Source organism: Nerophis ophidion, linkage group LG15, assembly GCF_033978795.1.
Source record: "Nerophis ophidion isolate RoL-2023_Sa linkage group LG15, RoL_Noph_v1.0, whole genome shotgun sequence".
Lineage (NCBI taxonomy): Eukaryota > Metazoa > Chordata > Actinopteri > Syngnathiformes > Syngnathidae > Nerophis > Nerophis ophidion.
This window is the reverse complement of record NC_084625.1, coordinates 15,800,299-15,820,863: the sequence shown is the minus strand read 5'-3', so window position 1 is coordinate 15,820,863 and position 20,565 is coordinate 15,800,299. Positions and strand designations below refer to the sequence as shown.

General features: G+C 39.1%; 2 protein-coding genes across 7 annotated transcripts in view; one reads left to right on the top strand and one right to left on the bottom strand.

Annotated features, from left to right (window-relative positions):
• Positions 1-3,554, top strand: part of LOC133569305 (dipeptidyl aminopeptidase-like protein 6) — a 468,141-nt gene extending 464,587 nt beyond the window's left edge. For all 5 annotated transcript variants that reach the window (XM_061921539.1, XM_061921536.1, XM_061921538.1 and 2 more), the window contains one exon: positions 1,437-3,554. In XM_061921539.1, coding sequence (XP_061777523.1) covers positions 1,437-1,586 — 150 coding nt within the window. In that variant the 3' untranslated portion in view covers positions 1,587-3,554. The remainder of the gene's footprint in view (positions 1-1,436) is intronic.
• LOC133569307 (gamma-glutamyl hydrolase-like) lies at positions 3,207-19,055 on the bottom strand. 2 transcript variants are annotated; one of them, XM_061921541.1, is made up of 9 exons: positions 18,790-19,055; positions 18,490-18,598; positions 18,354-18,404; positions 13,501-13,585; positions 13,292-13,430; positions 8,414-8,520; positions 5,963-6,053; positions 5,737-5,842; positions 3,207-5,643 (listed from the first exon to the last, which is right to left on the bottom strand). In XM_061921541.1, the coding sequence occupies exons 1-9, from the start codon at positions 18,953-18,955 to the stop codon at positions 5,619-5,621; spliced, it is 879 nt and encodes a 292-aa protein (XP_061777525.1). In that variant the 5' UTR covers positions 18,956-19,055; the 3' UTR covers positions 3,207-5,618. The 2 variants fall into 2 exon arrangements, with proteins under 2 accessions (XP_061777525.1, XP_061777524.1); XM_061921540.1 differs by having other exon boundaries at positions 5,737-5,871; positions 18,790-19,053.
• Between the last annotated feature and the right edge of the window lie 1,510 nt (positions 19,056-20,565).

Here is a 20,565-nt window from a genome sequence, read left to right as displayed (position 1 = left end):
ATTTACGTTGTAGATTGTCACTGAAGGCATCACAACTATGAATGAACACACGTGGAGTTATGTACTTAATAAAAAAAGGTGAAATAACTGAAAACATGTTTAATGTTCTCAGTTATTTAAAAGGAATCACCGTTTGCTCTGATTCCTTTTCCGCAAACTCTTGGCATTCTCTTGATGAGCCTCAAGTACACCTGTGAAGTGAAAACCATTTCAGGTGACTACCTCTTGAAGCTCATAGAGATAACGCCAAGAGTGTGCGAAAAAGTAATCGGAGCAAAGGGTGGCTGTTTTTAAGAAACTAGAAAAAAGAAAAAAAGTTCAGTTATTTCACCTTTTTTGGTTAGGTGCCGTATTTTCCGCACTATAAGGCGCACCTAAAAACCTCAAATTTTCTCAAAAGCTGACAGTGCACCTTATAATCCGGTGCGCCTTATATATGGACCAATATTGAGCCACAACAGGTTTCGCAACTACGGTAAGCAGCCACCGACTTCATTTTCCCTGAAAGAAGAAGCACACATCATCTACGGTAAGCAGCCACCAACTTTCTTTTCCCTCGTAGAAGAAGAAGCGTGCGGTGCATGCTGGGATATATGACTGTGGGAGGCGTGCCGTTTCTGTGTGTTTATGCAAAGACCCCAAAATGGCTCCTATTAAGAGACACGCTTACAACACAGAGTTTAAACTCAAGGCGATCAGTCACATAGTAGAATACGGGAATAGAGCAGCAGCGAGAGAATTTAACATTAACACTGACTCGTTTAATGACGTAGTCGCCCAACTGTTGATTCGAACACTGAAGAAGAAGAATTCGAGGGATTTGTGGATTAGGAATAACTAATAAAGTGAGCTTTACATGTTTATTTTGTGTGTTGTGTTGTGTGACATTAATGTTTGAGCAACGTTGAGTTATTGATATATTATTGCTTTGCGCTATTTCGAGTGTTACTATATTGTGATTGCACTAACGTTTGATTCACCGTAACAGTATCAGAATGTTTTTTACGTGTTTGTTGAATCAGGGAAAATAATAAAACAGCTGTTTATTCATTTTGGGAGTGAACTGTTTTGACATTCCCTTTAGCGCAGCTCCATCTAATGGATGCATAACGTAACCCCAGCCTCTACTGTAGCATCTATTCTATGTGCCTTATAATGTGGTGCGCCTTATATATGAACAGAGTTTTAAAATGGGCCATTCATTGAAGGTGCGCCTTATAATCCGGTGTGCCTTATATAGAGTGGAAAATACGGTACATAACTCCACGTCTTCATTGATAGTTTTGATCCCTTCAGTGACAATGTACAATGTAAATAGTCATGAAAATAAAGAAAACGCATTGAATGAGAAGGTGTGTCCAAACTTTTGGCCCTTTACTGTATATTTCCTTGTTGTTTTCTAAACATGTAATTACCGGTTGTTGTCGTCATGTCAGATCTACCCAGACGAAGGCCACTTCATCCACAACGAGGGCACCCGGCAGCACCTCAGTCAGTCGCTGGTCAACTTCTTCGAGGAGTGCTTCAGGCTACCAGAGAGACTCTTTGACGAGGAGCTAGATGAAGAGAATGAAGACGAAGGTTAGATCGACTGACCAATCCAGTCCTCTTAAAAACACGCCTCGGCCAGATCAGTCAACATGTCCAAGCACAAGAATGGTGTCCTCAATATTATGCAACTACAGCATGCTGGACTTAAGACTGCCTCTGGAGCAGCCGAGGATCTCCTCCCATCGCTCACCTTGGTTCTATTCTCCTTCATCATTGTCTGTCTTTGGACCTGCAATACAAAAAATCTCCACGGAGTGAGAGTGACACTTTGGAATATACTGATCCGTTAATGTGCGACATGATGGACGAGCCCCTGAGCAGCGGTGGAAACAGCAGGACTTGCGCTGTGTAAGGGAAAGAACACTTTTAAAAACTTGTACAATAATGAAAAAAAAAATCTGATACGTGGTTGGTAGCATTCAAACGGTGTCTGGAACTCTGTGGGTCCAGGAAGCGTTGCTGTTTTCTAACGTTGTGATGAAGTTTCCATGTTGGACTGTGCTTTTTGTCGATTGTTCTCAGTGTATGTAAAGTAGCACACTAGCATCCACGCAGCTATTCAAGATTTTTTTTTTTTTTTCATTTCCACCATCTATAACTGGATAAAAATTCCTTTACTTGTTATACCTGACTGCCTTACTTTGTCCCCCAAACATGTAAACAATCCAAAAAAAACAAAAACTGGTTAGCCTAGCTACCATGTTAGCTTGACCTGTAAGTTCTTCTGAAGCTGACATGAACATGTAGACATTGCTGCATACACATGTAACATAATCTCAAAGTGTGTACAGTTGAAGGTAAATTGACTTACCTGAGGGTGAACGCAGTGAGAAACAGGTTTCACTTTCTTCAAATTAAGCTAATGCTAACCTGGAGACGAGCGAGCACATAATCAGCGATTGTATAACCAGACGACTTTTAAAATGTAGACCTTGTTTGTGCTGTATAATATTTCAAGAAACATTATTATACAATTTTATTTGAATGTTACACTATAAATGACCTGCAGGCCATTTGGTTATACGAAATTACTTAGCACAATGCTATAATGTACAGAATTTGCATGGTTGGTTGATTGAAAAACAGCAACATTTATATTTGAAGCAAATACACCACTGCTTAAAATAGTAATAAAAGTTCATCCTGAATTACTGCCATTGGTGTTGAGGAATGATTGCCTTTGTCATACAAAATTAGCAATTGTTGACGCACATGTGTCATTCAACTTTTTTTTTTTTAACTCCTTTTGAAAATGTTACCGCATGTCTATAAGTTAAAAGCATCATCAATTTGACATCTTGAATGTTTTCTTAATGGGTAGCATCAATTACATTTCTCCTTGTACTGCAATTGATGTGTAAAGAAAAAATGCTTTTGTTCAAATCTTTGTGCATTTCAACTGCTTTTCTGACATTACATACAACTATAAATCTGCCGGATTAAAGTTGAATATCCATCCATCCATTTTCTACCGCTTTTTCGGGGTCGTACAAAATAAACGATTAAAGGTCATGAGCGACAGCAATTTTGTTTCATTTTTTCCCCCCTTTTTTAAGGAACAGTGATGACAAAATGTGTTCCTAAGGAAAAAACAAGAAACTAGACGGTGGCATGGAGGTAAATGTTCAGACAAAATAATAAAGACTGACTCTAAATTCTATGTTTTCGACACTGTTTAATTTTACTAAAATCCCCATCATTCATCACATTATAAAGAAAAATGTACAGTTTTGCAATGTATGTTTTACATATACATGAGGTAATAATGTATGCATGCAGTGTTTCCCATACATTCAATTGCTTGTGGCTCACTACCACAAATAAATGTGGACCGCTACAACTCGATTTGGCCCTACCTTGCATAAACACATCCTAATGGGGCTGTAGCTTGTCATTACAACTATGTACAGTAGATGGCATTGTAACATCAGAGCAGGGATTAGTGTTGCCAACTTAACGACTTTGTCACTGTATTTACAAAGTATTTAGACTCCTCTAGGAAATATTTTCAAGAAAAAAGACTAGCGACAAATCTAGCAACATTTTCTGATCTTTTTGGGCACAAGGGTTGCTCAATATAGACCATCTACGATGTAAATTATTTGAACTCCTACGACAATACAGATTTTAGTGATAATGCATGTTGTCACATTCTAGATGTGTCATGCAAATTTGTCGACGGGCAGCAACAAACCCCTCCTCAACACAACTTAGCATGGCTACTACTGTACTTCTAAGTTACCGTATTTTCCGGACTATAAGTCGCACTTAAAATTCTTTCATCTTCTCAAAATTCGACAGTGTGCCTTATAACCCGGTGCGCCTAATATACGGAATAATTTTGGTTGCGCTTACTGACCCTGAAGCTATTATATTCGGTACATGGTGAGATGATAAGTGTGACCAGTAGATGGCAGTCACACATAAGATACGTGTAGACTGCAATATGACTGAAGTAAACACCAACAAATTAAATCAAAATGTTTTAGAACGACTTTGGTAAGCTATGAAGCTGCACTCCTTGATGGATTGTACTGTGGGTCAAAATAAGAGTATTATTATGGTTTGTGTATAAGGTAAGACAAATTATCTGGCGTTTTGTTTCGCAATATTATGCAAAATAAACTTTTCCTACCTTCTAGTACTTGCTGATTTGTGTTTGATATCTGCATAAGTCCTGAAAATTTGCGCGAATCCGCCTTCGTAGTCCGTGGAACACCGTAGTCGATAAGCTTCTTCTTTTTCTCAATCTTCTTGTTTAAAATCTTTAGTTATTAGAGAGTTCCGTTCGGACGGTTTTTGCAGGACACATTTCCGGCGTTGTTGCTGCACTAGTGAGCCACTGATAAGGAGATGCTGCTCCGTTGTTGATTTAAATCAAGTCTGAATGTCATTAAAAACAGTTAGCTCCATCTTTTGACACTTCTTCCACTTCCGTCCTTGCACGCTACACCGCTACAACAAAGATGACGGGGAGAAGACGCTGCTGAAGGTGAGCCACGTAAATAAGACCGCCCACAAAACGGTGCATTCTGAAGCGACTGTCAGAAAGCGACGTGAAGATGGTCTGTAAAACATAATTTATGCAAGATTTTGACAAAAGAACCACCACTACATGTTATGTAGACCACGAAGAAATGCTTTACATTTAGAAAAAAAGAAAATATGACCCCCTTAATGCGCCCTATAATCCGATGTGTTTTGTATGAAAATAGACCTGACTTGACCCGCTCATCGGCAGTGCACCTTATAATCCGGTGCGTCCTATGGTCTTGGTCTGGTACTTTAGTTTCTTACGTGTAATGTTATCACTGGAGGTCTAAACGACAAGGAATAGCTCAGACTGCGGTTAGTCTTTAGGCTTTTAACAGCAGGTTTGTTGCGAAAGTCTGTTAAAAGGAGAAGTGTTTCCCGCCTTCCTAATGGTTGTGTTTTAATTAATATTGAGTTCCGAGCAGGCAGCTTCATCTTACGAAATTCTTTGGTCCCACGAATGTCGAATAAAGTAGCAAAAGTGACATCATATTTGAGATTGATGATCCTTAATTTTTAGATCTATTTTTTAATGCTTGGCAGGTGATCAACTGACACCCTTCACGATCGACCTAATGGGCACACCTGATTTAGGCCCATCCCTATTTGACACTTTAAGAGACTAACATGAAAGCATGTATCGCTCTTCTCAACGAGCAGCGGGTCCTGCTGTGCCCCGTTGTTACCCGCCTATATCGAAGAACAGTTTTTAACAGGTTTGTGGCATAAAAAAAAAACAACGAGAAGAAAGGGAAAGTTGTGCAGTGTATCTAAAAGATAGATAACAGTCATGCGGGAAATGCTAATATGTGTCACTTTTGCCTAAAATTAATGTTACATTTCACCAAAAAAAAGACAAAATTAAGTTATTTTTTAAAATCAATGACCAAAGTATTGTATATTCGTTGCCCTATGGTAAAAGTTGTTGTTTTCGTTTGGCTTAGAAGTAATATACTTGCTCGAAGACACCGCCCTTACGAAATTTAACCGGACTAAAGTTGTAAATGAGGGCTTGGTCCTCCTCATCCGCTGACTCAAAGCTGTGAAAACTCTTCCTGGCTGCAAGTAAAAAGGGTTTTTGTTTTTGAATTTTTTTAAGAAAACGCATCCCGGCATGATATAGATATAGTAGAAATACAGATGCTGTCCTACCTTCGCCCACAAAGAACTCGGCCATGAAGAAGGTGACCTGGACGGCGGAGGGGCTGTGTGCAAGATGAGGCTTCCTCCACTCGAATGCATTCTTCTCCGGGTGCCACTGGGTGCCGTAAATTGGGAAATCATTCGCTAAATAGTTAAAAAAAAATATATATATATATATATATATTTAAAAGAAGTTTCTGGGCTGGAAAGGACAGAAGGAAGAGTTTTTTGATACCTTCAAATGTGGACAAAAACTCAGTTCTTCCATCTGTGTTTGTGGAGAGAATTTTGTAAAACGACTTCAGGGCTTGGGTGGTGTTGTACGCCTTTAAAAAAAAAAAAAAAAAAGGACACTCAGCTGTGTATTTCAACACCCGGTCATACAGGTTCTATTGACTTTGCGTATGTATAATTTGATTGAGGTAATGTACCATATTTCTTAACCGCCGAAACGGGTTGCCGTTGCAATTAAAGTCAAATAAAGTTGGTTTTAATTTGAAACAGACCAAAGTTATTGGAATTATTGTAACAATGCTGCAACTCAGATGGTTGCAGTGAATAGAGTGAGGTTAGTAAAGCTAAAGCAATCAATGTTGATATGCTCATATTTCTCTTAACTAAAGCCTGGTACAAAAATATTTTTTAAATCTTCAAAGATTTGTATTTAATCTGTTACAGACTCTACACCTAAAGATAAACAAATCTGGTATTGAGCAGTGGTGATCGTTAAGTTTATTGTGATATTGTAACACACCACAGACATGACAAAAAACAGCCAAACGCTAATCTTCCAAGTACGTGATCTAATAAAATGGAAAGAAAAAAAAACATTGCATCAAACCACCAGAAAAACTGGTACTAATTTTGTGGTAAAGTCATGAAAAAAAGGTGTGGTTTTCAGTTTTTTATCGGTAAGTTTTCTAGCATTATTACAGAATTTCTATGTAGGAAATGATTTCCAAAGCATCATAAAAATGGAAAATATTTCTACCTTGAACCCCCAAAAAGGCCCCCTTGAATCCCAGCTATTTTTCGAATCCTCTATTTGCTTTTTTACCCTTACTGGAATTCTTGGTTTTTATTTAACACCGACAGACACTGAAAAGGTGTGTTATTGTTTGTGCCACGGCACCATCTTTTGGATGAATTCGCTCACTGCAAGTGCTGCGTGTTGAAAATGCATTTCCTGTTTCATCCTTTGAACCGGAAGTACAACCGTCCATAGCGTTTCTGCTCGAAAGGATTCTTCATTCAGCACTCCAAGCAATGGTGGTAAGTTTTACAATATAACGAAAACAATTCACATTTACTAAACCATGTGTTATATCTGTGTTTTTAATGCATATTTTTACGTGCTATCGTAATGTAATCCAGCTAGCGTTGTTAGCATGAGCGGATATGCAAACAAGTTTACAGGTGTCTGTGTTAGTATTATAACCTTACAATGGCATTATTTTTGTATTGTTTCAGTTTCATAAATTTACTAATACACAGTAGAGTTATGGAATCAACTGTTAAGTTGATTCCACAGCTTGTGGGTCCATGACGATGACTTCTGTTTTGTTTGATCAGCCGTTTTACTGCCGTGTTACAGACGCCGTTTGGCAACATTTACAGTATGTAAACAAACATTTACAAAATCTTATGTACCGGTATATATCTGCGGCTTAATAGTCTTGTGCTGCTAATATACAGTACGAAAAATATTTTTTTTTACTAAAATTTGGTAGGTGTGGGTTAATTACTTGTGCACTCTATAGTTTGGAAAATACGGTACTTTGGGACAGATAATGATCCAGAACCTTAGTCTAGCTATAATGAAACACAAAACCATCATGGAGAACAAGAAATACAAAATGCAAACAATTTAAAACAGTTACAATCTTCGCTCTCAAGGATGCCGACTGATGGGATGTTTATATATTTCAGCACAAGACCTGGGTTCACCCTTTACATGAAGAATTCTCACTTTTCAGGTTAATACTTTTTGCATCAAAAAACACTTTGCCGCATCGTCTAAGCAATGTTTTTGGATCTTAATTAAATATCAAAGTTGACCAACTTCCCGCCTTATAGCCACAACCTTTTACTATACAGGTGTAAAGCATGATTTATAATCTAGCATAACCTTTTACAAACTCAGTGACGATTCGGTAGCAGCTTAGTAGCTACCTTACTTCTATGTAAGCAAAGCGCTTTGTTACTAAAAGTGGTTCCTCTGAGTTAACTCCTAAAATAACAATGTATCCCATTAATATGCAGGTCACAGCATGTAAATTGTTGGCAGATTTTTTTTTGCAGTGGTTGATATGTTTCACATATATATTTCCAATAGCTGCATTGTTAGCCACCTCTTGCTAGCCTTTTTTTTTTTTTTTACCATTTAGAAGGCATATAAAAGAGAAAGATGTGTGTTCTTGTCTGTCATATGAATTTTAAATGAGGGGCAAAATATAAAAAAAGTGTAGTTGCCATTTATTTCACTTTATTACCCTAAATAAATGACTATTCTGAATGTTTAACACTGGTTCGTATAACAAGGTCATTGGAATTACGGGTCTATTATTGAAAAAAAGCGACATTGTTGAGACAAAAAACATATTGTTGAGACAAAAAACTTCCACTCTGCTTCCACATGTATTTTTTGTGTCTGTAACTATTTTGGTGAGACGACCAACGACTGTACCTTTACGGACAAACTCCAGCGGTGAGAGTTCTCAGTCAGATTCTCCATCGCCAAAGAGTCCATGAGTTTAGCCGGGAAGCCTTGGAACAGTCTGCTGTCTTTGGCCGCTAGAAATTACATCATAGTACATTGGGGAAAAATTATTATTATTGTGTCAAATAATTAGTATTTGATCCCCTGTTGATGTTGTAAGTGCACCCCCCCACAAGGATATGAACAGTTCAGAATTTTAATAGTAGTTTTAATTGTAACTGAGTAAGGCAGAATGTAAAAAAAAATTCAAAAAAAAAAAAAAAAATGAACTGAGATAAATTGCGATTACATCCTCATTAATTACATTAATATTTAGTGCGTTATTTTTTTCAAATGTTTGTTTTAAATCTTTAACGTGTGTAGACCAATCATCATCTTGTGCGTGACTGAGGCACAACACTAATCCGACTAATATTTTTAAGAATTTAAATGGAAAAAAAAAAGTAAAATATATATATATATATATATATATATATATATATATACAGTATATATACACATACATACATAAACACACAATATGTTTAAGAATTTAACCGAAAAAATAAATAAACTAAAATATATGTATTTTTTAGTATATATATATATATATATATACACACATACATACATAAACACACACTAATATGTTTAAGAATTTAAATGAAAAAATAAATAAACATATATATATATATATATATATATATATATAAAAAAAACTAAAAAATATATATTATACATAAAAAAAAAAATATATATATATATACACACACACACACACGTGTATATTATTTATATTAGTGTATATATATATATATATATATATATATATATATATATATATATATATATATATATATCTTTTTTTTTTTTTTTTAGGTGAGATTTTAAAAAAAAGAGAAATTAATTAAAGATCTAAAAATCTAACAAATTTCTTAATCACTTGATCGCAGTAAAAATAATTAGAAAAAGGTTCATTTGTATTTCATTCAGTCCCTCCCAAATTTCGCTGGGGTTTTTTTGTGATTGTTGTGGCCAGAAAATCCTAAATTTGTGACAGCTTTTAAGTAAAAAGAGAAAGTTGAAGAGAAAAAGTATTTTAAGTGCATTTATCACCGTATGCATGTGGGTTTTCTCCGGGCACTCCAGTTTCCTCCCACATTTCAAAAATATGCATGTTAACTTCATTGGGGATTGCAAATTGTCCATAAATAGGAATGTTAGTGTTAATGATTGTCTATCTGTGCCCTGCGATTGGCCATGCTAAATTAAGTTAACTTGTCTATGAGCTAGTCCAGTGTTTCTCAAATGGGGGTACGCGTACCCCTGGGGGTACTTGAAGGTATGCCAAGGGGAAAGTGAGATTTTTTTTTAAATATTCTAAAAATAGCAACAATTCAAAAATCATTTATAAATATATTTATTGAATAATACTTCAACAAAATATGAATTTAAGTTCATAAACTGTGAAAAGAAATGCAACAATGCAATATTCAGTGTGGACAGCTAGATTTTTTGTGGACATGTTCCATAAATATTGATGTTAAAGATTTCTTTTTTTGTGAATAAATGTTTAGAATTAAGTTCATGAATCCAGATGGATCTCTATTACAATCCCCAAAGAGGGCACTTTAAGTTTATGATTACTTCTATGTGTAGAAATCTTTATTTATAATTGAATCACTTGTTTAGTTTTTAACAAGTTTTTAGTTATTTTTATATCTTTTTTTCCAAATACTTCAAGAAAGACCACTACAAATGAGCAATATTTTGCACTGTTATACAACTGAACAAATCAGAAACTGATGACATAGTGCAGTATTTCACTTCTTTATCTCTTTTTTCCAACCAAAAATGCTTTGCTCTGATTAGGGGGTACTTGAATTAAAACAATGTTCACAGGGGGTATATCACTGAAAAAAGGTTGAGAACCACTGAGCTAGTCCATTGCACATTAGCATTAAACTAGCGGCACTAGAACTCAACCTTTATCCTGCATAATTGTACTGCTTTGTTCAGTTTATTCCAAATGATATTATTAACTAACATGATTCCTACATGTTTGTGCACTTCATGTGTATATATAATGTACTTTCTTTAGTGCGGTTACTTTTACAGTGACTACATTGTGAAGAATATAAAAAAAAAAAAAACACCCACCGTATTTTTCGGACTATAAGTCGCAGTTTTTTTTTTATAGTTTGGCCAGAGTTGCGACTTAAACTCAGGAGCGACTTTTGTGTGAAATTATTAACACATTACCGTAAAATATCAAATAATATTATTTAGCTCATTCCCGTAAGAGACTAGACGTATAAAATTCCATGGGATTTAGCGATTAGGAGTGACAGATTGTTTGGTAAATTTATAGCATTTTCTATAAATTTAGTTATTTGAATGACTCTTACCATAATATGTTACGTTAACATACCAGGCACCTTCTCAGTTGGTTATTTATGCGTCATATAACGTACACTTATTCAGCCTGTCATTCACTATTCTTTATTTATTTTAAATTGCCTTTCAAATGTCTATTCTTGGTGTTGGGTTTTATCAAATAAATTTCCCCCCAAAATGCGACTTATACTCCAGTGCGACTTATACTGTATATGTTTTTTCCATCTTTATCATGCATTTTCAGCAGGTGCGACTTATACTCCAAAAAATATGGTAGTTATTTTTTTCAAATATAACTCAAAGGACTGTTTACATATTTGGCAAACCAAATCGCAACATTCAGGGAAGGCAGAATAAAGTGTAGCCTGTGTTACATTACAATAAGCAACAATTTAAACTGTATCGAACAAAGAGAGCACAGTCTAACACAGGTGTGTCAAAGTCAAGGCCCGCGGGTCGGATCTGCCAGAATAAATTATCCATGGCCTCCGGGATGATATTTGATTAGTATTACAACTGGCCCGCAGGCCACAGCCGCCTGCTGCTGTTTTGCACGCACCAATTCTCCATCAGTGTTGGTGCTATTAATTTTTAAATTGGGGTCTAGTCATAAAAATGGGGTACCACAGTAAGTTTTGGGATCCCACTTTTTTGTAACAAATGATAAATGTATGCATTATCCTGTTATTTCTCACATTGTATGTTGTGTTCGGGAAAAGGCTGTCATCAACGTTACTTAATCCATGAAAAAAAATTATACAAAAGAAAAAAAAAGTTTATGCATATGTAAACTTATTCAGTTAGAAATATTCATTCACTTTCTTCTTTCCTTCATGGATCTAAACTTTACCGCTGCCGGTATTTTTTTCTATATTTTTATTGTAATATTTTCAGAATGTGTTTGTTCTATTTTTGGACCAAGACAAAGAAAAACATTTGAAGTTGTCTTTATTTTTTACTTTCAATGCCATTATTTTAATAGTCCAGCCCACATGTGCACAGATTTTCCTCCATGCGGCCCCTGAGCTAAAATGAGTTCGACACCCCTGCTCTAACAAGTCAAATGACTTGAGTTAAAGGCCTACTAAAACCCACTACTACCGACCACGCAGTCTGATGGTTTATATATCAATGATGAAATATTAACATTGCAACACATGCCATTACGGCCTTTTTAGTTTACTAAATTACAATTTTAAATTTCCCGCGGAGTTTCTTGTTGAAAACGTCGCGTAATAATGACGCGTGTTTGTGACGTCTCGGGTTGTAGCGGACATATTAGCCCAGCACCACTTACGGCTAAAAGTCGTCTCTTTTCATCGCATAATTACACAATAATTTGGACATCTGTGTTGCTGAATCTTTTGCAATTTGTTCAATTAATAATGGAGACTATAAAGAAGAATGCTGTTGGTGGAAAGCGGTGGATTGCAGCTGCCTTTAGCACCGAAACACAGCCGGTGTTTCTCTGTTTGTTGTGAAGCTTTAACACAGAGCGGTCAAGCGAACATATTTGTCTACGTCAACCAGCAAGTTTTTGGATGGGAAAATTGTGATATTAAGTCGGCTCTTACCGGAGACTTGAGTGGATTATGCGACCTTCTCCTGTAGCTGTCAAAAAGGCAGCTGTGATCTTGGCTCCTCCATTGGCTTCTCTGAGAGACACTGGCGTTCACCGCAGCCCTCCGACTTTCAGGTATGACTTTACAATCTCACTAAAACACTATTAACACAGTAAGCAGATAAGGGATTTTCCAGAATTATTCTAGTAAATGTGTCTGAACACATGTGAATCGCTCACACTGCCGTCGCTTGGAACCGTCGCCTTTTTTCTTGTATTTTTTTTTTTTAGTGCTTCACTCTAACGTACTCATCCACGGATCTTTCATCCTCGCTCAAATTAATGGGGAAATCCTCGCTTTCTCGGTCCGAATTGCACTTGCTGCTGGTGGCTATGATTATAAACAATGTGAGGAGCCCTACAACCCGTGACGGTTGCTACTCCCGGTACAGGCAAGACTTTTCTATTAGCGACCAAAAGTTGCGAACTTTATCGTCGATGTTCTCTACTAAATCTTTTCAGCAAAAATATGGCAATATCGCAAAATGATTAAGTATGACACAAAGAATGGACCTGCTATCCCTGTTTAAATAAGAAAATCTCATTTAAATAGGCCTTTAAAGCTCACTTCTGTCTAGATGTGATGATGTCATATTGACCACGCCCCGTGCCATGCCCCTACCGTCACGTTTATAGTGGCAATCTGGGGGAAACCCTGGGGATACCTAGTAGTCTTTAATGTCAGTGCATTTTTATAGTAAAATTAAAGTTATGTACAGTATAATAGCATTTTTGTACGCTGGCTCAGTATGTTGCAATGACCTAACAAGCATCAGCATATGTACTCAGAGGTAAAGCATTTACATGCTGGGGTCAATGGTTAAGCTAATGGACAAAAAGAAACATACCTTCAGTGAAGCTGAGGGGTAAGGTCACGTCCCTTGTGTCCGTCTCTGTCAGCAGGTTCACGCCACTGGTCAGCAACAACAGCTGCTCGAAGCCCAGACAGGTGCCCCAAATGGGGAAGTGATCTCCCCTCTTGTTGGCCTGCAACGTCACAATAAAAGACTCATGTTGAGACAAATAACAACATAAATAATTTTTGGGTTAAACCCACCTCAATGGCCATCTCGTAGAAGGCCTTCGCACTTCTTTGGTAGCCTGATGAGGTGATGTTGGCCGATCCTCCAGGGTACAGAACTCTGTTGATACACAAAAAACACACACATTTAAAGACAGCATAGTTAATGTAGTACATGTGGGTCTACATTAAGGGCAGAACAGTCCTGTCATATAGCATAGGTCCTCAAAAACAGCCAAGTACTTCTGTCATATAAAAAATCTTCGACTAACATTTTTCCAGTAGTCTTCAATAACAAAAAAGCAGTCCTGTCATGTAGAGCAGTGGTTCTCAACCTTTTTGCAGTGATGTACCACCTGTGAATTTTTTTTTTAATTCAAGTACCCCCTAATCAGAGCAAAGATTTTTTGGTTTAAAATAATGAGATAAAGAAGTAAAATACAGCAATATGTCATCAGTTTCTGATTTATTAAATTGTATAACATTGCAAAATATTGCTCATTTGTAGTGGTCTTTCTTGAACTATTTGGGGAAAAAAGATATAAAAATAACTAAAAACGTTTTGAAAAATAAACAAGTGATTCAATTATAAATAAAGATTTCTCACATAGAAGTAATCTTCAACTTAAAGTGCCCTCTTTGGGGATTGTAAAATATCCATCTGGATTCATGAACTTAATTCTAAACATTTTCTCCACATAAAAATAAATCTTTAACATCAATATTCATGGAACATGTCCACAAAAAATCTAGCTGTCAACACTGAATATTGCTGTGGAGATGCGGAGCCGACGGGCCGACGGCGGGGCAGGGCACGCTGGAACCCTGCCCAAGATGGCGGAAAATGTCGCGTAGCTGAGAGGCGGGGCGTGCCGGGAGCGACGCTGCCGCAATCTGATTCAGGTGCGTGGATTTCGCACCGGCACACAATTAACTTATCTCCTTGCAGAGTATAAAAGGGGAGAAGGAGGAAAGATCAGGGAGGAGTTGGAGAGCCGACAAGAGAGATCAAAGAGCAAGCCATAGAAGAGGACGACGACGACAACGGCGGCTGAAAGAGGGGAACGGAGAGCGAAAGACGGAGAACAAGACACGGAGGAGGGAGCAGTGGGAGCGACGACAGTGAAAAGACATCTGCCTTTATTGAGAAATACAAGAGTCAATTCTGCTCAAAAGCATGTCCTTCCTGGGTGGTCCACTGAACCCGAGCGACGACGGCTCAAGACGTCCACAATTGCATTGTTGTATTTCTTTTTACAGTTTATGAACTTACATTCATATTTTGATGAAGTATTATTCAATAAATATATTTATAAAGGATTTTTTAATTGTTGCTATATTTAGAATCCATCCATCCATCCATCTTCTTCCGCTTATCTGAGGTAGGGTCGCGGGGGCAGCAGCCTAAGCAGGGAAGCCCAGTTGTTCCCCCTCCCCAGCCACTTTGTCTAGCTCTTCCCGGGGGATTCAAAGGCGTTCCTAGGCCAGCCGGGAGACATAGTCTTCCTAACGTGTCCTGGGTCTTCCCGTGGCCTCCTACGGGTTGGACGTGCCCTAAACACCTCCCTAGGGAGGCGTTCGGGCGGCATCCTGACCAGATGCCCGAGCCACCTCATTTGGCTCCTTTCGATGTGGAGGAGCAGTGGCTTTACTTTGAGCTCCTCCCGGATGACAGAGCTTCTCACCCTATCTCTAAAGGAGAGCGCCGCCACCGGGCGGAGGAAACTCATTTCGGCCGTTTGTACCCGTGATCTTATCCTTTCGGTCATGACCCAAAGCTCATGACCATAGGTGAGGATGGGAACCGAGATCGACCGGTAAATTGAGAGCTTTGCCTTCCGGCTCAGCTCCTTCTTCACCACAACGGATCGGTACAACGTCCGCATTACTGAGGGCGCCGCAGCTATCCGCCTGTCGACCTCACGATCCACTCTTCCCCCACTCGTGAACAAGACTCCTAAGTACTTGAACTCCTCCACTTGGGGCAGGGTCTCCTCCCCAACCCGGAGATGGCCCTCCACCCTTTTCTGGGCGAGAACCATGGACAAGTCGGACTTGGAGGTGCTGATCCTCATTCCGGTCGCTTCACACTCGGCTGCGAACTATTCCAGTGAGAGCTGAAGATCCCGGTCAGATGAAGCCATCAGGACCACATCATCTGCAAAAAGCAGAGACCTAATCCCGCGGCCACCAAACCGGAACCCCTCAACGCCTTGACTGCGCCTAGAAATTTTTACCATAAAAGTTATGAACTGAATCGGTGACAAAGGGCAGCCTTGGCGGAGTCCAACACTCACTGGAAATGTGTTCGACTTACTGCCAACAATGCGGACCAAGCCCTGACACTAATCATACAGGGAGCGGACCGCCACAATAAGACAGTCCGATACCCCATACTCTCTGAGCACTACCCACAGGACTTCCCGAGGAACACGGTCGAATCCCTTCTCCAAGTCCACAAAGCACATGTAGACTGGTTGGGCAAACTCCCATGCACCCTCAAGAACCCTGCCGAGAGTATAGAGCTGGTCCACAGTTCCACAACCAGGACTAAAACCACACTGTTCCTCCGGAATCCGAGGTTCGACTATCCGGCGTAGCCTCCTCTCCAGTACACCTTAATAAACCTTACCGGGAAGGCTGAGGAGTGTGATCCCACGATAGTTGGAACATTTAGAATATTTTTTAAAAATCTCACGTACCCCTTGGCATACCTTCAAGTACCCCCATTTGAGAACCATTGCTATAGAGCAGGGGTGTCAAACTCAAACACAGAGTGGGCCAAAATTTAAAACCGAACAGAGACACGGGCCAAGGTTGAACAAATTAACCTTTTAATAGGGACCCAAACAAGTTTTGCATTGAATATTGAACAAGCAAGGCTTATATAACTTTATAGTGACATGTAAAATCGAGTTTTAAATAATAATCATTAAAAAATATCAACGGCATATCAAATACAATTTAAATAAAAATCGAATGGGTCTTTTCTTTTTGCAGCCCTCTGAGGTAAATATCAAAACATTTTTTTTTCGACAGGCTAATAATAAATTTGCAAATAAAATAACAATAACAAATTAATCAAACATTCAAGCCTTGAAGTAGCAAGAGAAAGTGCATGGGTAAAACATTAATTATTGCTTGGGGAGGGGGGGGGGGGGGGGTATTGTAGCGTCCCGGAAAAGTTAGTGCTGCAATGGTTCTGGGTATTTGTTCTGTTGTGTTTATGTTGTGTTACGGTGCAGATGTTCTTCCGAAATGTGTTTGTTATTCTTGTTTGGTGTGGGTTCACAGTGTGGTGCATATTTGTAAGATTGATAAAGTTGTTTATACGGCCACCCTCAGTGTGACCTGTATGGCTGTTGAACAAGTATGCTGTGCATTCACTTGTGTGCGTGTGTGTGTAAAAGCCGCATATATTATGTGACTGGGTTGGCACGCTATTTCTATGTAGGAAAAGCGGACGTGACGACAGGTTTTAGAGGACGCTAAAGGCAGTGCCGTTAATGCACGCCCCCAATATTGTCGTCCGGGTAGAAATAGGGAGAATTTCGGGAGAATGTTTACCCTGGGAGATTTTCGGGAGGGGCACTGAAATTTGGGAGTCCGGGAAAATTGGGAGGGTTGGCAAGTATGAGTATTAGTGGTGAATGCGGTGTTACAGCGGCACCGGCGCTGTATAAAACCGGCGAGCCAGCACATTTCATACTGCCTCAAGGGCCAAATGAAATTACATGGCGGGCCAGAGTTTGACACCCATGCTATAGAGCAGGGGTCGGGAACCTTTTTGGCTAGGAAAGCCATACAAGCCAAATATTTGAAAAGGTATTTCCATGAGAGCCATATATATTTTTTTTAAGACTGAATACAACTAAATGCGTGCATTTTAAAGTAAGACCAACATTTTTAGAGTACAATAAGTCTGTTATTCTTTTTAATAACATTGTTATTCTGAAGCTATCCATCCATCCATCCATTTTCTGCCGCTTATTCCCTTTGGGGTCGCGGGGTGCGCTGGAGCCTATCTCAGCTACAATCGGGCAGAAGGCGGGGTACACCCTGGACAAGTCGCTACCTCATCGCAGGGCCAACACAAATAGCCAGACAACATTCACACTCACATTCACACACTAGGGCCAATTTAGTGTTTCCAATCAACCTATCCCCAGGTGCATGTCTTTGGAAGTGGGAGGAAGCCGGAGTACCCGGAGGAAACCCACGCATTCACGGAAAGGACATGCAAACTCCACACAGAAAGATCCCGAGCCCGGGATTGAACCCACGACTACTCAGGACCCTTGTATTGTGAGGCAGACGCACTAACCCCTCTGCCACCGTGAAGCCCTGAAGCTAACTAGCAATAAATAAAATACTTCTTACCATTAATGCGACTTCTTGTACAGGTGCTGTAGAAAGCGGATGGATGGATTAAAATGCATGAGAATGTTTTATATTTTGAACGTTATTTTTGACACTGTGATTACCAGCGGAATTATTCATTACTTACCGTGTTAAGCTATGTCAGCTAAGATTTATCTGAGAGCCAGGTGCAGTCATATAAAGAGCCACATGTTCCCTACCCCTGCTATGAATAAATAAATGATAAATGGGTTGTACTTGTATAGCGCTTTTCTACCTTCAAGGTACTCAAAGCGCTTTGACACTACTTCCACATTTACCCATTCACACACACTGATGGAGGGAGCTGCCATGCAAGGCGCCAACCAGCACCCATCAGGAGCAAGGGTGAAGTGTCTTGCTCAGGACACAACGGACGTGACAAGGTTGGTACTAGGTGGGAATTGAACCAGGGACGCTCGGGTTGCGCACGGCCACTCTCCCACTTAGCAGTTTTGTCAAAATTGTAAATAATAAACAACATAGTTTACCCATTAAGGGAGTTGAATAGTCTCCTATATTCCTCCTCAGGCTGGTTGATCCTGTAGAAAAACACAACAAAAAACGTTTAATCTCGAATGATTGATAAATATCAACATTTAATAGGGAAATGATAAAAAAACGGACTTAATTGGGACCACTCTGGCCCCTGCAGACTCCAAGAACTTGACATAAGAGGCAGCGATGTAAGAAGTTTGATTGTCTACAGGTGTGGAAAGATCCTGTGCCAGGATGCCTTTAAAGACACAAAGTTGTCATTTTAATGATGCATTTAAGAACACAAACTTGTCATTTTAATGATGCCTTTAAAAACAGAAACTTGTCGTTTTTTTAATGACGCCTTTAAAAACAAAAACTTTTTCTTTTTAATGATGCCTTTAAAACCCCAAACGTAATGAGGAGTGAGTCCGGCGGTACTAAACTCACCGATGATGGGCTTGTCGTTCCTATTGGCTGTCGAGTAAAACGGTAGACATGCCAGATAAACGCAAAACAAAAGCACAAACATGGTTCTAAAAGCAAAACACGACCACTTGGTCCTCCAACAGAAGCAGCGTCTCTGGGCGGCTTCAAAATGGTCAATAAAGTCCATCCAAATTCGGCCAGCGGGGTTAAAACGGTCGATTGTTTAAAGTTCATTCAACTTTAGACTTTCCACCCATGCTGCTATTTTTTTCTCTGCGTCATCATACCGGAAGTGCGTTGCCAAATGGAAAATAACAAATTATCGTACCAGAAACTGACAAATGATCGTATTTTGTGGAATATTATCGGAGATACTCGATTTGACGTAGCATGGGACCATCCGATACAGCAAAACATGACACTTCCAATGTAGTTCTACCATTAAAATCAAATTTTTGTTTGTTATGTGTGATAAGAGTTGCTTTTGATCGTACAGAGAAGGAATACATACATTTGTCATACGTCTGGCAACGCAGTGCCGGAAGTTGGTAGAAGTTCATGTATTTCAAAAATCATATTTACTATCATAGTAAACATTTATTTTTTAAATGTGTAATTCATTAAGCTACAAGCTGTCATTTAATTTGTTGTAGTCACTACATTTTGTCTTTCAATTTGTTTTGTCTTTCAATTTGTTTTTCAAATTGAAAGACAAAATGTAGTGACTACAACAAATTAAATGACAGCTTGTAGCTTAATGAATTACACATTTAAAAAATAAATGTTTACTATGATAGTAAATATGATTTTTGAAATACATGAACTTCTACCAACTTCCGGCACTGCGTTGCCAGACGTATGACAAACAGGGCTTCACGGTGGCAGAGGGGTTAGTGCGTCTGCCTCACAATACGAAGGTCCTGCAGTCGTGGGTTCAAATCCAGGCTCGGGATCTTTCTGTGTGGAGTTTGCATGTTCTCCCCGTGAATGCGTGGGTTCCCTCCGGGTACTCCGGCTTCCTCCCACTTCCAAAGACATGCACCTGGGGATAGGTTGATTGGCAACACTAAATTGGCCCTAGTGTGTGAATGTGAGTGTGAATGTTGTCTGTCTATCTGTGTTGGCCCTGCGATGAGGTGGCGACTTGTCCAGGGTGTACCCTGCCTTCCGCCCGATTGTAGCTGAGATAGGCGCCAGCGCCCCCCGCGACCCCGAAAGGGAATAAGCGGTAGAAAATGGATGGATGGAATTTGAAAAACAATTAAAATAAAATCATGAATTTATTTTACTTATACAATATTTAAAAATACTGGGATGATCGGACGACTTGTCCAGGGTGTACCTTGCCTTCCACCCGAATGCAGCTGAGATAGGCTCCAGCACCCCCCCCCCACTCCCCCCCCCTGCGACCCCAAAAGGAGGGGCAAGCGGTAGAAAAAAGGATGGATGAAATATTTAAAAATAAATACTGTGTTTATTTTTTTGATAAATAAATACTATTTTATTTACATATACATACATAAATGTTTTATCTATGCATTTTTATTTTATCTCGTAGTAGTGTTCAGTCTTTGTAGTTATTTTTGTACCAATAATAAAAATAGACTTGTGTTATCCATCCATCCATCCATTTTCCTACTTCTTATAAGGGAATAAGCGGTGCCTATCTCAGCTACAAAGGTAGCGACTTGTCCAGGGTGTATTTCGCCTTCCGCCCGAATGCAGCTGAGATAGGCTGCAGCAGCCCCCACTACCCTAAAAGGGGCAAGCGGTAGGAAAATGGATGGATGGAATATT